This window comes from Argiope bruennichi, chromosome 7, assembly GCF_947563725.1.
Source record: "Argiope bruennichi chromosome 7, qqArgBrue1.1, whole genome shotgun sequence".
In the NCBI taxonomy this organism is placed as follows: Eukaryota; Metazoa; Arthropoda; class Arachnida; order Araneae; family Araneidae; genus Argiope; species Argiope bruennichi.
Genome location: NC_079157.1, coordinates 76,454,059 through 76,472,212, shown reverse-complemented (window position 1 = coordinate 76,472,212; position 18,154 = coordinate 76,454,059). Strand labels below are relative to the sequence as shown.

Sequence of the window (18,154 nt, the reverse complement as noted above, 5' to 3'; positions counted from 1 at the left end):
ACGATGTTGATTTTAAAACGTTTACTTGATGTATTCTAGCTATATATTTGAATTACCAGTTTTATCCAAAAAAAATTTAAATAGCAATTCATCACACTTAAAAACTTGATGATGGAAATACATTCATCAGACAGCATTAAATCTATATTATTAATAAGAAATCTGAAAATAATCTAAATTATCGAATCTTCAAAATAGCAGACATTTTCTTCCATAAATATTACATTTAAATCCCCATTACAGCAATATTTTAATATGCATAAGGATCTGTTTTTAATTGAATTAAATTTTCAACTGAAATTCTTGATATAAAAATATATGATAATTGAAAGTGTGTACAGCTTATTTCGAAACCCTCTTCATCATCTGAACCATGTTTATGAAAAGAAAGACATATTACTGTACCAAAATAATTACTGTAAATGAATGTACTTTCACTGCAAAAATTCATATGTTATTATTACATATTTATTCGACCTATTTAATATGAAGACTTATTCTAATCTCGTACTGAGATTTCAATATAATTCAGTCTGCAAATTAGTAAATGATAATTAGTTTTTAATCATTTGTATTCGTAATTGGGTTCTACAGTAATATTCAACATAAATATCCAAGTAAATTTTTGATAAAATATTTTAAAACATATTAAACGTGAGAGGTATAAATATAATTAATATTTTAGAGCATAAAAGATAAACACCTATTAAAATTAGTGTACTTAATGAATTATATTTAATACATAGATATAAAATAATACACAAAAATAACAACAATCAAAAATGTAAATACACAAAATATCCACAATGTTACGTATAAAAGAAAAACGTAAAAAATAACACATTTTCTTCTATTATCCCAATTTTCCTTGATTCAGATTAAATTTCAGGCATAAAAAAAAGTGATTTTTTTTAGCTTGAATTGAAATATCATATTAGTTTATATTTTATGACATGTAAACTCAAACAATAAATTAGAGTGAAACAAACAAGAAAATATAATGAACAAAATCTTCAGCATGGAATAAACATATTTTTTTAATTTTAATTTTCATTAAATTAAAATTAGAAAAAATATTAGTTTATTATATTTATGAATTCAAAGGAAAAAATAAAAATTATGCAAATTTTAAAATAGACATTCGGTATTTTTTATCATTTACAAAATTAAATTTAAATATTCATATTATGAAACACGTCATTTTGTTAGAATTTTCTATAATAGTTATTGGAATATACATAAATAAGTTAAAAAATTATCTAAAATATGTAATTATTTTCAAAGTTTTTATTGTTTAGTTTTAAACAGTAAGAATTTAATTTTAATTAATTCAAATTCTTACTGTTTAATTTTAATTTGTTACAAAAAATTTCAAATGAAAATTTTAAAAAAGGAATTATTTATCAAAATCACTAAAATTACATGCACCTTATTAACTATTAATTCATCTTTAATTTTTCAAGGTCTAAATTAAAGGTATAAAAATAAAATTGTATAATAACGTCATCAAGAAAATTAACTTTTTATTTATTTATTGAAAAATAAATTTTTTTATCAAGAAATGTTATTTGAATATAAAAAAATAACGTTATTTATGCAATGTGACCAAAGCATTCGTGATGAGGATTTTTCAATTAAGTAAATTCTTAAATTTTTATATATAAAGTCGACATTTAGAGATCGATACAGTAGGCATTTACCGGTTGGCACTAAAATTCTCTAATTTCGGTTTACCACTATTTATAAATAGACGAATTTATATATAAACATAAGACAATCGTTATAATAATTAAAGGGCTACATCACTTCACTTTCTGACAATTTTTTCAAAGAGTTATTTATTTTTCAGAAAACTCTTATTCTGTACTGGATCACATGAGACGCAATCTGAAGAAGCAGGTATCAAAAGTCGTGCGTATGTGAACTTTCCGTTCGTACGCTGTGAATGTGATAAAGAATAAATTTATCTCTTATCATGTTTATAATTATTTCTTTATCATAAAGATAAAGAGTTATCTCTAAAAAGAGCTTCGCTTGCAACAGAATCATTGTAGAAACGTGAAGGAAGTTTGGCTTCTACTGATTTCCCCTTTCGCCTTAGTTGCTCATAGCATTGCTTTGGCTTATGACAGGTGACATGACTGACGGAACGAAACAATGCATTTTCACATGGTTCATAGAAAACTACAGTTACTGTTGGCATAAAAATGGAGAGCCATTGGTCAGTCCTGGGTTTACTGCCGACGGACTGGATGGCACTATTTGGTATATGGAATTGTTTCCAAGAGGAATCGATGATGAACGCATCGGTGACATTTTTATTTCCCTTAGAAGAATTTATTTTGATGATGGTCCAGAACGCTTTCCAGTAACATACACGCTATCCTTCCTTCAATCAGATGGAACAGATCTTCAATCCATGACTTCGACATATGTATTCCCTAAAGGAACTAGAGAGGGATTTACTTTCTTCTTACAGAGGGATGTGGCTCTTTCAATAGATAATGAAAAATATTTACCCCAAGATACTTTGACTCTCCGCTGCAGGATTAATGTTGGTACAGGAAATATTGAAAAAGTTACACACATTTTTGCTCGAACTCGCATCGCTATTGAACAGATTTCGTTTCTGCAAACAGTCGAAAGTTTCAGCACAATCGAACCTAATCAAAAGAAAATTATTCATATTAAATCTCCTTCAAAAAAAGCCTTTTCTTTATCAAGCGGTTTGTATTTTACTGATGGCCCGTGTTGCGAAGGAAAGATCATAATGGAAATTACACCATTAGGTGCAAATCAAATTCTTTCCAGTTGTAAAATTTCTTTGATTGATGGATCTGGAAAATTCATTGAATGCGGCGCGGCCGATAATCGATTCGATGATGCAAGAAAGGACATTACAAAGATACCCTTATGCCTCACAAAGCAAGCTGTTCTGGATAAAAAATCTGAATATTTGCCAGATGATAAGTTGATTTTGAGATGCAAATGCATTTTTTCCACTGGATTGGAATACGAAATAATTGAGAGTACTCTGGGAGAGACCGATTTAAATCAAGTGAGTAAAAATGAACAGAATAAGGATGTATATAATACCACTGCAAAGTTATTTGCAGGTCCTAGCGCAACGGATGACTTAAAAGCAGTTTACAATGATCAGTTACTTACTGATGTGGAGTTGAAAACCAAAACGAAATAATTCTCTGCCCACAAGATTTTGCTTTGTGCCAGGTCTTCTGTTTTCAAAGCCATGCTAACCAATGACATGAAAGAGAGAAACACTAACAGCATCCAAGTGGATGACTTGGAAAACGATACTGTTCATCAACTCCTTCTCTTCTTGTACTCCGATAATGTTGACAATCTCCAGTGGGAATCTGCTATTAAATTGTACTACGCCGCAGATAAATATGAAGTAGAAAAACTAAAAGTGATATGCTCTTCTTTCCTTGTTGACAATTTAAGCACGTCCAATGCTAGTGAACTTCTACTGTTAGCGGATACCCACAACGATTCTAATCTAAAGAAGGTTCTGGAAGATTTCATCTTCGAACACCAGAAATTGGTTTATGAATCAGAAGAGTGGGAAAATTTAATTAAAAGAAATCCTACGTTAGTTAGTAAAACAATGCTCGAGATTTTCAAAAGAAAAATATAAGTGAGTTAATTCGAATTATCTTTAATAAATCTGGATATTATTTACCTAATTATACTGTTTTAATATTTATTCTTTATGACTGATGTCATATTTAATGAGTTCAAATCATTATATAAATAATTCTGTATTCATGTTTCGCAATTATTCATAAAAATATATTATTATTAGAAATTTAATTGTAATATGTTGTTTGTCATGTTATTAAAACAAAAATTTTAAGCATCACACTGACTTTTATTGGTAATAATGCAGTTCTCCTTCAGGTAGAAATAATTACAGATAAGTTTATAATCTATTTAAAAATAATATATTTCTACTCATTCTATATTTTGAGTCCGAGAAAGGATTTTTTTCAAGTGGAGACATTCTAACTTACTCATTTTTTAACAGACATATTCAAATTAAGTAAAGATTTAATTTAGTTAATTCTAAATTTCAAGATTCTAATTTTCATTTCGTATTTTTTAATAACATCAATTTACTAAAATTATTGTAGTAGATTGAAAACAAACTGGAATTATCAATTAGGTTTTACTATCATTATATATACTTAAATTTTACTACCATTATATATAATTAGCTTTTTTTTATCATTATATATACTTAGCTTTTTTTTATCCTTATATATACTTAGCTTTTTTTATCATTATATATACTTAGCTTTTTTTTATCCTTATATATACTTAGCTTTTTTTATCATTATATATACTTAGCTTTTTTTTATCATTATATATACTTAGCTTTTTTTTATCATTATATATACTTAGCTTTTTTTTTCATTATATATACTTAGCTTTTTTTTTCATTATATATACTTAGCTTTTACTATCATTATATATACTTAGCTTTTACTATCATTATATATACTTAGCTTTTTTTTTATCATTATATATATATACTGAATTGACTTTTAAATCTGAATCATCATTTAATTCATGATTTTCATATGAATCTTTTATGTGCAAAAAAAATTTTTTTATTCTACTCTATACAGCTAATTGGATTCTTATCTATGCACTGTTTCCTAAATTGAAATTAGTTAATAATCCCTTAGTAAATAATAATTTATATGCATCCTTCTTTTTGAGACTGAAAACAGAGTTTTTTTTAGTCGAATTTCTGTTTAACAACATGACTCAGCTGAAAAATTTAAATTAAAAATTAAGATTTCAAATAAATCGAATAATTATTTTCTTCAATTTTACTTTTAATTATTGATATCAAAAGAATACATGTTAATGTTTTTCCTTAGTTGTAATCAAATATAGTATATATGATTTTTTTTCCCACAAATTTATTTCTTGGACATGGTATTCTTTATGTCCTCATTGAAGAGAAAATTAGTCTTAAATTTAAATTTATTAGAAACTTATAAAGATAAAGGGAAATTATTTATATCATGAATAAAATATATTTTTTTCAATATTATTTTTAAATTACTTCCTTTAAAGGTCAAATGTTTAATATATATAAATATGTATGTGTGTGTGTGTGTGTGTAATTTTAAAATCTAATTTAGACTTAATTCTTTTCCTAACTTTTAGCTCAATTCAGCACATATTAACTTCATTCTAAAATATTCTCTTATTCCCTGGTCCAATTCCACTTTTCGATTTAATTAATGCAGCAGAAAGCTCTGTGAAAATGCTTTCGTCAGCGGTTAACACACTATACAAAATTGTTGACCTAAATAAATTCTTCTAAAAGATCCCAATGATTCCCTTGCCTGTGGTCAACACGTGTGTGAAATCCCTTTCAAAATCTCAGAGTATATAATCACAGGGATAAATTTTTCATTAGCTTTTCCTCATTTTCCCTTGTGACGTTCTCTGTTATCTTAATATATATAAATTACGTGTCACGTTGTTTGTCCGCGATGGACTCCTAAACTACTTAACCGATTTTAATCAAATTTGCACACCGTGTGCAGTTTGGTCTAACTTAAAAGATAGAATAGCCCTTTTTTTGAATTTTTAATTAGAATTTGAATTATTAATTAAAAACTAACTTTCCCGCCAAAAAATCTGTTCATTTTCCCCAACGCCAAATGAGTACGGCTTCAGTTTTTTTCCCCAACAGTCATGAGGCTAGGCTTAAGATTTTTCGGCTGATTATTTGAAACGATTCTATTTATTTTCTTAATGTTTGATGCATTTAAAATTAAACGTTAATTAATCGATCTTTCAGATTCATTCTTAAGTACTTTTGAATTAAAATAAAACAGAATAAAGGAAATTAAAAATTTCTAATCTGCATAGCGTTACCCCAACAGGCGTAGAAAAACTCATGCATTTGCGTTACCGTAACTGGCGATGAAAATTCACGCATGCGCATTGTGTTCTGATTGTTGACATGACAACCATTATCAACGGATGATTTAAATTATTTCTAGGTTAGTTGCATGTTTTTGTAATTAAATTGTATTTATGTTAGTTATATATTTTTTGTATACGCTTATAATTTTAAGTACATCGTTTTTTAAGTAGTTTTTTTTAACCTGTTTTCAACCGATTATTTTAAACGATTCGTTTTATTTTCTTAGTGTTTGATGCATTTAAAATTAAACATTGTGAATTAATCGTTCTGGTCATGATGAATCTGAGAATATTTTGTTGACAAATTCTTGAAATATTACATAAATTAGGAAAGATATTCTTTAGTGCCCATAAAGTTTAAACGCTCAGTGACTGTTTTCAGTAATCATATTACAAAAAAAAAAAAAAAAAAAAAAAAACTTTGTTTCAGTAAAAAATATTATTATATTAATTGCAAATTAATCATTTCCACTTAAATTTAAAGCATAAATTCTACTGGAATTAACAGAGAATTAGAGCGATACATATTACGTTATGACTGAAGGCGTTTATAATATTATGAGTGAATTATATGACTATCAAAATTTGAAGTTTTAAAATATTTTGATGAAGAAGCTATTAAAGTAGGAATTGCATAAAATATTTAATTATTAAAATTTTAACGAACATTAAGATTGGCGAACCGGCTGGTCGCCAAAGGCGGCTAGTATATATATATATATATATATATTACAGTTTACAACAATACAGTTTATTTAATTTTTTTCATTATGAATTACGTAAAAGCTGACAAAAAGCTATTATTTACTAAAGATGATTAAATTTAATAAATTAATTTATTTAATAAATAATAAATTTACAAGCAGTCTCATTAATATCAAAAAGTTTTTTTTTTAATATTTGGAAAGTTTAATAGAATTTAAAGTTTCTAACACTCGCATTCTTAACAATGTTTATCCCATTTATTACTATTTATTTTGCTAATTTGTTCAATAAAAATTAATTTTATTATTATCTTTACTAATAAATTAACCTTGCACAGTCAAAAAGAGATATAAATTATGTATTTCAATGAATTAAACTCTAAAAATTAAATATGATGAAATAATTCTGGTTTTGATCTATATATTTCATGATATAAAGTATTTTCATATCTATATGATCAAGATATTTTATTTTGGTTTTAATTTTTATTTATAAATTGAATAAAAAGAGATTTTTTTGAAAATATTCTCATAAGAATCTCTTTAGTTTCTGTCATATTAAATGTCTACTGTTATTTCATAAATTTTAAATAAATATAAATACAACTTTTCTAAAAATTAATGAGGTTTAAATTACAAAAAAATTGCTTATTTGATATATTTTACGAGAACTGAAATAAATAGTATTTACTTCTAAAATATTTACATTTGATATGCAGTTAAATACTACCATTTTTCTTTAAACGACCATCTACAACATTTGCATGTAGATTTTGATACCAATATTCTTTTTCATAAATTAAAATATTTTGGCCAAAAAATAATTGCGCTTTTTCCTAATAGATGGAGATACCTGTCTTGAAATGGAACTAACTTCTTTGTAAACTTGCAAATCATTCCGTAACTTAAAAACTGGCTCTTTCTTCCAGATACAGCTTACAAATGCTTAAGAACTAAAAAATGATTATTAAAGAAATTTCACATTATTTTTTATCTCTTTGTTTGCGTTGTAGTTAGTGAACGTGCGATTGAAAATTACCTATTTTGATAAAATAAATTTTGTTACTTTTCATTGAATAATTTACAGCTAGTATTATATTAAACAAATAGAAAGAGATTTTTAAAAAATTAAAGAAAACCTTCAATTTTGTTTCATTTTAAATTTTGTAAAGCCATGCGGGAAAGGAAGATAACAATGGATTTTTTAAATTTTTTTTTCTTATTGTATATTTTGTGTACTAATTCACAACTTTTTTACGGTTCATATTCATACAAAAACACCCTAGCGACCACTCGTAATTGTGGTTCGGAATCAATTTCTATACAGTTAGAAATGGGTATACTATTTCTAACCATTACAGTTAGAAAAAATACTTTAAATGATATAAGGAATCGTACTTTATTTTTTAAAATTATAACTAATTTTTGGAAGGATTTCGAAGTCTAATTGTTCATACAGTCGCTTTGGTCTTATTAGTCATATTCAGTAAAACATTCTAGGCTCTCTAAAGTTTAAAATAAAAAAAAGGAACCATCATCTTGCAATCAAAACTGATCGAATTATGAAACATTAAATTTTAATGCTGTAGATCATCAATTAAGGCCAAATCGAAGAAATTGAATCCATTAATTAGATGATTTGCTTTGAGGCAAAAATAATGATACTCTTTTTTTAATATTTGAATCGATGTTTCTCGCAGAAAATAAGATTTTCCTTCAAAGTGTTAATGTGCTATAATATTTCACTATATTTAAAGAATATGTGCAAGCTGGTACGGGGGTGGAATGGCATAAAAATATTGATTCCATAATTCTTTCGATAATATATTAGTTGACTAAAAAATTGCCAAATGTAATAGTAACTTCATTTAAAGCATTTTCCGAATTAAAACTATTATTATTAAAATATGGATTCCGTACGTGTTTCGATAATGCATTAGTTGACTGAAACATTGCCAAATGTAATAGTAATTTCATTTAAAGCATTTTTCGAATTAAAACTATATATAGTGTGTGTTTTTTTCTTAGGCCAGGGTTGGGCAGACTTTTCAAGAGTACGGGTTACTTCAATTTTTTAAAGGTGTTGTGATCTACCCAGTGGTGTAGGTGTGGTAGGCTTAAAAAAATGGCCTACAATATTTATTACAACTTAATAATAAATACGGAATATGTATTTACATCTATATAACTACAAACAAAATAATAATAGCCGCAAATATAATAATATCAAATGATGCATTTAATATCAAATAATTCAAAATACATTAAAAAGTAAATAATTTTCATCTATAATTGGTTCTTTTAGTTATAGTTCGTAGAAGACTTAGTCTGCATACTGTCCGTCAATTCTGCTTATCTCGGTATATAATTATAATTGCTAATCTTGCACTGGCTTCTAAATAGTCGTCTGTGAGACAGGAACGATATGTTGTCTTAATTGTATTCATCGTTGAAAATGCAGATTCACTTAAGTAGGTAGATAAAAAGACCCATGTTAAATGATGTACAACTTTTTTAAATCCGGATATTTTACTTCGTCTATTAGATTATTCTTAGGTTCTGAACTAAGTGCTTTTAAAATTGTCATTTTGAAGGATTCATTTTCATTAAGAAATAAAAAGAATATGTAATTTATATTTTTAGTTGTATCTTCCACTTTCTCTCTTTCCCCACCACCAATGGGTAATATATGAATGTAAAAATTAGTTTCTTTTATTATGCGCGTCTTATGTCTTAGTAAAGGTGGTCGCCTTAAAATGTCTGAGTAGTCCACCGGACGACTGACCCACCCCTGGTATAGGAAATAAATATTTTCGAAATATTTTTTTCTCCGTTTACATGCTAAAACGAAACAGTTCTACAACGTCTCATTATCTGTTTTCAGCTGGGCATTAACACTTTCGCTGCCACGACTCACACCCAATATTCGGGTCCTCTATCTGGTTAGATGACCCCTTCTTTGCTATCTCCTGACTGTAGTAGAGAATGTTTCATCTAATAACATAGATGGTTTGGTACAATTACATATTATCTGTAACGCACTGGCGCGTCATGCGACAGTCAATGTGTTAACTGTGCTGATGTAATAGAATATGTCATAAAAATCATGTTTAGCGAAAATTCTAGTAAATTTTTTTTAATCCATTGATTAATGCATGTTTTACAGCTTATTATTGTTACAACTAAGTTTCTTTCTCTCTTTAGCACTTAACATTAATAAATTAAAATTAATAACATTAATAAAATTAAATTAATAAAATTATTAACATTAATAAATTAAATTGCAAACAAATTTAGTTTCCGATTTATTATTTGACAACGTATTCAAAAATCCTCCGCGCTTTTGCTCATGCGTTAGGATGGGTTAAATTTGTCAAAATAGGGGTGAGAGGAAAAATGAAAGGAGGCAATGTTCACATTTAACAATAAAATAAATTCGAATTACTCGCGGACTAAATTAAAATAATACTATCAGAAATGGCGCGATACTCACATACACGTGGAAAAAAATTGAACAATAAGGCATATCTAATCGGGCGAAAATCAAGGTCGAAGAATTTCGCAAATGCGCTCATCCCTCTGCGTCTCTACCTTTAATGAGATAGAATCGTCGAAAAATGGTCGTTTCAGAATACTAAAACGAACAGTATGTTCTTTTTTGGTCGGTGCCATCTACCGTTTGTAAACGTAAGAATTGCAATAAATAATTTCTTTTTCGAGCTATTATTTGCTTATTCAAAACAGCCGCGATTCGTAACAAACGGGGATTTCCCTTTTGATTTTTTTTATTGATAGCAAAAGAGATAAATTATTTCAAGCTCGGCGACGGACTTCGTACTGAATCAGAATAGAAAATTGAAGGACGTTAGTGAAACGTTCGGGTTTTTTTTTCTTTCTGCGTCTGCCTTGGATAAGTTTCGCTTTGTGTTAAAAGAATCGATATGAATGGTGCAAAGAATAAATGCATATTTACCTGGTTCATAGAAAATTACAGTCACTCCTGGCACAGGAATGGAGAAGAATTGGTCAGTCCTGAATTTACTACCGACGTTTTGGAAGATACCGTTTGGACTGTAAAATTGTATCCGAGAGGTTGTAGAGATAGTGGTTATATTTCCATTTTTCTAAAAAGAAATGAAGAGGATAATGGTCCAGAAGACTTTCCCCTAATGTTCAAATTGTCATTTCTTCGAAGAGATGGAACGGATCTTCATGCTATGGAATGGAAATATACGTTCAAAAAAGGGACCAGAGATGGGTGGTTTCGGTTCTTAAAACGGGAAGAGGTTCTTTCAGAAGGAATTGAAGGATATTTACCCCAAGACACTTTGAGTGTGCGCTGCGAAATTTGGAGACGTGAGGGAAACATTGCAAAGCTTACACATATTTTTGCGAGGTCTCGCATCGCCATCGAACAGGTTTCATTTCTTCATGTAACTGAAAATTTCAGCACAATCGAAACTAAGCAAAAGAAATCTTTTCACATTAGTTCTACTTCAAAAAAAGCATTTTCTTTATCAAGCGGTTTGTATTTTACTGATGGCTCCTGTTGCGAAGAAAAGATCATAATGGAAATTACACCATTCGGTGCACATCAAATTCTTTCCAGTTGTGAAATTTCTTTGATTGATGGATCTGGAAAAATTATTTTATGTGGTGTGGCTGATAACCGATTCGATGATGCAAGAAAGGAGATAAAAAAAGTACCTTTGTTTCCAACACGAAAGTCTATTTTAGAAAGAAAAATTGAATACCTACCAAATGATGAATTGTCATTATTATGCAAATGCATTTTTTCCACTGGTGTTGAATATGAGTTAATGGAAAGAGCACTGGGGGGAAAATGTGTTGTGGCACAAAATCAAATGAGCAAAACTTTTCAGTGTAGTGATATATATAATGCAGCTGAGAAACTCTCTGCATGCCCTAATGCACTGGATGACTTGAAAGCAGTTTACAACAATCAGTTACTTACTGATGTGGAGTTGAAAACCAAAACGAAATCATTCTCTGCCCACAAGATTTTGCTTTGTGCCAGGTCTTCTGTTTTCAAAGCCATGCTAACCAATGACATGAAAGAGAAAAACACTAACAGCATCCAAGTGGATGATTTGGAAAACGATACTGTTCATCAACTCCTTCTCTTCTTGTACTCCGATAATATTGACAATCTCCAGTGGGAATCTGCTATTAAATTGTACTACGCCGCAGATAAATATGAAGTAGAAAAACTAAAAGTGATATGCTCTTCTTTCCTTGTAGACAATTTAAGCACGTCCAATGCTAGTGAACTTCTACTGTTAGCGGATACCCACAATGACTGCGACCTCAAGAAGGTCGTGGAAAACTTCATCTTCAAGCACGAGGAGGAGGTTTTTGGTTCCGATGAATGGGGAAATTTAATGGAAACAAATCCCTTGTTAGTCAGTAAAACAATGCGTCTAAAGTTTATAAAAAAACTGTAGGGAAGTTTGGGTGGATCCTAGCACAGCCCACTTCTTGGCATCTTTTTGAATTCTCGCCATATGAGTGGCGATAACGTCGCCAATGTGGCAACCTAGACGGATTTTTTTAATTTTATTTTTTATTATATTTATTTTATTTTTATTATTTATTTATTATTATTTATTAATTATTTGTTTTGCTTATTATATTTCTTTTCTTTTATTTATTATTATTTCTGGCCTTCAGGTATCGTTTTTTAATTGAAAAATAATAATAACAAATATTCAATTAGTAGTCAACTTGGCGAGATTTCAAATAAGTCGCCAAGAGGTGGGCCCAGTAAGGATTTTACCGTAAGTTTTAAATAATTTCTGAGAATTAGTCTATTTTATTTATTATTATTCTATGTAATGAAACTTTTTAGTTTAATTTTTTTTCCTGTTTATCTTCCCTTCTTTAACAAACTGTTTTAAATATATATAATTTTTAATAATATACAATATTTGTAACCAATATTTTTAAATATTTTTAGTTATTTTTGAATATATTTGTTATATTTATATTTCCCATATTAAACAAATATTCTTGTAACTAATACAATATTAATTTTTATTTTTAAATATTTTGTTATTTTTTTTTGTTCGTGTTTCACTATAAATTTCAAAGTCAATCGAAATATTATTATTAAATATTTTCTTATAAATTACTGTTTATGTTTTAAAGTCTTTGTAAATATCATTAAGCGTTGTACAACGCCTTTATTATTTTTATAAAATCATTGTTTGAGAGTTAAAAGAAAATAGAATTTTTATTTGTTTATAACTGTAGTCATACGTACTTGATTGAATTTTAAATGTGAATCATCCATTATATGAAGAAATTACTGATTTATATGTCAACGAATCCAATCAATGGCCGATTTGGATAGTTTTGTTGGATATTTAGTGCATAATATGAATTCTTCTTTTAATAAATTGGTCAATAATTTAGATTCACATTTTAGCACATTTTTAATATGCTAATGATTTATTTTGTTTTAATATGAGAAATAAATTTGCTAAATATAGAATGAAAGATGAAATAAGCATTAATACAGTAAATAATTTACAATCGTTGAAGTGAGCCGAAACCTTCTAATAAGTTTCCAGTTGCCATTTATTTTTCTGGTGGTTATACTTTAATGTCCCCTGACAGATAACGAAATAAACTAAGTGTATCCCCTCCAGTGTAAGATTTTTAGTTAAGGAGAAGGGGTGCAGCAGTGTGGAACGCTGACGTAATGGAGTGGAATGAATATCTAGTTTAGATTCCTTAAAGTCTAGTATGGAGGAGGGAAAAAAACCAAGAATGAATACCCGATGATTTGTTAAGAAATTTTTTTCAATAAATATCTGAGTAAACAAATACAACGTTATTACAATCACGAGAAAATAATTTACTCTCCTCTTGTTTCTTGTCCTATTTAATTCTTGTCTAGTGTATAACCGAGATGTATTTACAAAAATTAGCTTCACAAAGCTGTTACAATACGTTTGAGAAATCGGCATCTGCAGTAACAATTTGTTCAAACATCTGGACGTCACTTCTGTAAACTCCAAAGGCAACTAACTAACTGCTTTTTAAAATTGAGAACTTGCCTTAGATGAGGGGTTTGAAGAGGGTTGACCTCCCGTTTCAAAAATATTCGGCAAATTATGTTTATTTCTTTATTATCATGTAAGAACTTGACGTTGTTTTGATTTGGGATTCTTGAAACTTCAAAATGCATGGGCAGAAAATTGGCGATTTATCACTTTTGAGGCATCAATTTTTCGCTTATAAGGTTATTAGAAAATGATAAAGAAAGTTATCACATTTGGCAACTTATCGCCAACAAAAAATTACAACTTGGCGTGAATGTCCGCTATGTACCCGATTCTACTGCCAGGCTAATAAAGGGCAGAATGGTCAGAAGTTAATGTCCGAAGAAGCACAGAAAAGGAAATGGGAATGAACGCTAAACAGCAAGCGGAAGTATCGAAATTTATATATATGTAAACATAATATTTTAGCATAGTCGTGACCGCAGAGAGAGAAAACACTGCATTTTTAAATTTCGCTTTTATTCCATCCCGGGAGGCATAATTTATGTACAAGCAGAAGCGATGAGCACATCAACACAGAACGACACAAGGGCGAAGAGAGGAAACGCTAATGAAATATTTATCCCCGTGATTATATAGTGTGAGATTTTGATACGGATTTCTTTACACTTGTCGATTTAGTCAGTGATTCTCTATCACTGTGCCACGGCACTTTTGTGTGCCGCCAAATTCTTAAAGTCTGCCGCCAAATTTCAGAAATGCATATAGTAAAATTTATAATGCTTTTTTATTACAAGTAAGGTTTGTTTAAATTTGAAAAAGTAACTGTAAAAGAAAATTGTTGTTTTTACAACAGTTAAAAACTGCAAGTTACTTACTTATCAAACATTTTTGTTATTTTTAATAAAATAAATTCATGCATGCAAGGGCCGAAAAAAAATGCATTAAACTCAGCAGATAAACTGGTGGCATTCCAAAAACAAATAGCTTTATGGAAGAATAAAGCCGAGGAAGGCAATTTGGAAAAGTTTGAGTCAATCCCAAAAGATTTTAATAAAACTATTCTTAAAATTGTTATTGACCATTTGACAACATTAGAGGAGAGAATTATTCATTATTTCTCTAATTTAGATATAAAAAAAATTCATTGGGTTCGTAATCCATTTGTGATAACGAATACTTCTGTATTTGAATTAACTTTGAATGAAGAGGAAGAACTCATTCCGCTTTCTAATAATCGAGATTGAATTTTAAAACATTCGGAAGAATCAATTCATTTATTTTGGATGAATATTAGATGTGATTATCCCACGTTAGCCAAAAAAGCTATAAAAATAGTATTGCAGTTTTCTACATCTTATTTGTGTGAATTCGGATTTTCAGTATTAACCAACATAAAAACGAAAAAAAGGTCGAGACTTTTGAGTGTAGAAGACAATATGAGAGTAGCGTCATTTTTACAGCCAAATATAAATGAAATTATCAAAAAATATTAAGCTCAAATTTCTCATTAAAAGTATTCATATCATTACCTTTTAATTAATCCCTTAATGAATGTATAGTTTTTGGTGCAAATTATTATCTTAAATAATTTTACTCATTGTATTATAGGATAAGTAAATAACTTTCAAACATATCTTTTTCTTTGTGTGCCGCCAAATTTTGAAATCGTTAAAAGTGTGCCGAGACAAAAAAAAAATAAATAAAATAAAAATAAGGCTGAGAATCACTGATTTATGTAATGGAATTATAGGGATATTTTAAAAAGAATTCGCTTAGCTAGACAAATTTTTATCCTTTCACTCGGAGTATGAGAACTTGTCGACTTCAGCAATTTCAGAACTAGTGCTACATTAATTAAGTAAAAAAGATGGAATTGGATCGGGAAATAAGAGAACATTTTAGAATGAAGTTAACATGGGTTTAATTAAGATAAAATTTTGAAAATTAATTATAATTGAAATAAGGTTTTAAAATGTCATTACATCTATATGTAAGGTTATTTTGGTTTAAGTAGAATACAGGTTCGAAGCAGTGAAGAGACTTGGTATTTTTAATTTCGTTTTAATATCCATTTTGGGAAAGCATAATTATTAACAAAAAGATGCAGCGCGGCACAAACACAGAAGTAAGAAAGGGAAAACAGGGCCGAAACAAATGATCACTAGTCTTATAAAATATTAGATTTCTGGCCATACGCCAATGCAATACATGTGAGAAGCATACAATGCATACCTTGAGAAGAAAAACGGAAGTATCACTTTCATTTGATATGTAGTACTGATGGCGTTTTATTTTTACAAACGGATTAATTACACTGAAAGTGGAATTGGATCACGAAATAAGAGAGAAGTTACTATGGGCTAAGAATGAAGTTACTATGTGCTAAATTAAGATAAAATCTTGGAAATTAATTAAATTGAAATTAGAATTAAAATATCATTAAAATATAATGTAAGCATTATTTTATATGAAGCATTATGCAGTTTGAAGACAATGAATATACTTTTAATTTCGTGACGTCGTTTTATTTCATTTTTAAGAAGCAGGCATATGTACAAGCGATGAGCACACAGAACGACACAGAAAAGGAATGAGGAAAAAGCCCTTGGACATTTTATCCCTTGTCTTATATAACCTCAGATTTTGATAGGGAAAATATTTCTTTACAGTGCTAATATATTATGAGATTTCGATAGGGATTTTCGTTACACGCGTGGACAAGACAGGGGAAACACAGGGAGATTTTAAAAAAGAATTTGCCTCATCAGCGGTATTTTGCCTTTTCACGCGGAGTGTGGAAAAGTTAGACTTTTAGCTGATTCAGAAATTTAACAAAGCTTCTCTTGAATTAATTAAGTAGAGACAGGGGAATTGGATCACGAAATAAGAGAATGAACTTACTATGGGCTATATTAAGATAAAAGCTTGAAAATTAATTAAATTGAAATTAGAGTTAAAATATCATTACATATATATATATATATATATATATATATATATATATATATATAATATATATATATAATATAATTTTTTAGCAGGTAGAAAAAGTTTTCAGCTCGTATGATGTTGAGATGAGGAAAAAAATATCGAATATATCGAGCTAGAGAAATATTTTAATTACTGACATTTTTACACTAAGGGGGCGTGTAAAAATTTAATTTTTTATTTTGAATCACCACAAAGAGTTTTCAAAAAATGCATATCTTATTTCATGAAACTTTGTAAGTGGAAGCATATGTCTTATGTTTTGCAGAGTAATAATTTTTTTTATTTAGAATAATAAATTTTTATTCCATTTTTTTCGACACCCTATATAGACATGCAGATATTTTATTAGAAAATAAATATTTAGTGATTCATTTTCTGACAAATATTTATTTCTAAATTCTTTTTGGGCTTCTGTAATCCTCAATTTAACATTAATACTGAAAGATGTAACACTTATACTCATGTTTCATTCTGTTATTTATATTTATTTCATATTTTATGATCTTTCTTTTAGTGCCTGGATTTATTTTCTTCTAAAGCAATTTCTGTGTACAGAAATATGAATGAATATATGAAGCAGTACAGAAATATGAATCATTTGATACTGAATTAAGATGAACTGTTCCCCCAGTTTATGCTGGATTGTACATTAAATGAAGAAGAGATGACAAAATTCGAAAGAAGGATTTATATTTAAAACCATATTTTGTATAATGTTCTAATAGAAGAAAATACAAGTATTGTGTTGTATGATGTACACTTTCTAAGGGCTTCACACGAATGTTTTTGTCATATTCTCTTATTGGTGGTATATTTTATTGTATTTTCTAAATGACGTTTCTTAGAGAAAATTTAATTTTTCATTAGCTGATTTCTTGTGCACTTCAAATAATTTGTTAATTACACATCACTTAGTTTATTTTTTTATTTCATAAGTTCAGATTTTACAAAAATGTTAAATAATTGGCAACTCATAATTGATTTTCCGTTGGAATTTCATTTCTTAAACGTGATGCACTGGACAGTGATGCATATTTCCATTGACTCCTTTTCACATAGTTGTACATTTTGATGAATAATGCATCTTTTAAATTTAAAAGTAGTAATCGAAACTTGTAGCAAACAAATTAAAATTAAATAATAAGATATTTTTAAAATAATATTTTTTGAAAGAAATTTAATTTTTATTATTAATTTATCAGTAAGTGCCCTTAAAAACATATCTGTTGTATAATTATAGAATATTAGTTTAAATTTCATAATTTTATTAACGATAAAATATTACAGAATGTTTGAAACTGGAATTAAATATTTTTTATGAATCTTTATACAATTATGATGAACCATAATAAACATTTTATCTAAATTTAGAATTAAAAAATATCTGTATTTCAAATTGCGAATTTTGTGCATTGCAATTTTTTGTTTATTTCAATATTTTTGCTGTAAATGGTC

The 18,154-nt window shown here is 28.2% G+C and overlaps 2 protein-coding genes across 2 annotated transcripts; both read left to right on the top strand.

The window, feature by feature from the left end:
- The first annotated feature begins 1,806 nt into the window (after positions 1–1,806).
- LOC129976430 (uncharacterized) lies at positions 1,807–18,017 on the top strand. Its single transcript, XM_056089996.1, has 2 exons — positions 1,807–3,658; positions 17,214–18,017. Exon 1 carries the CDS (start codon positions 2,126–2,128, stop codon positions 3,197–3,199), a length of 1,074 nt encoding a protein of 357 aa, XP_055945971.1. The 5' UTR covers positions 1,807–2,125; the 3' UTR covers positions 3,200–3,658; positions 17,214–18,017.
- On the top strand, positions 3,251–3,658 carry LOC129975437 (speckle-type POZ protein B-like). The gene has a single exon (XM_056088500.1). The coding sequence runs from the start codon at positions 3,251–3,253 to the stop codon at positions 3,656–3,658; it is 408 nt and encodes a 135-aa protein (XP_055944475.1).
- Positions 18,018–18,154: the final 137 nt, after the last annotated feature.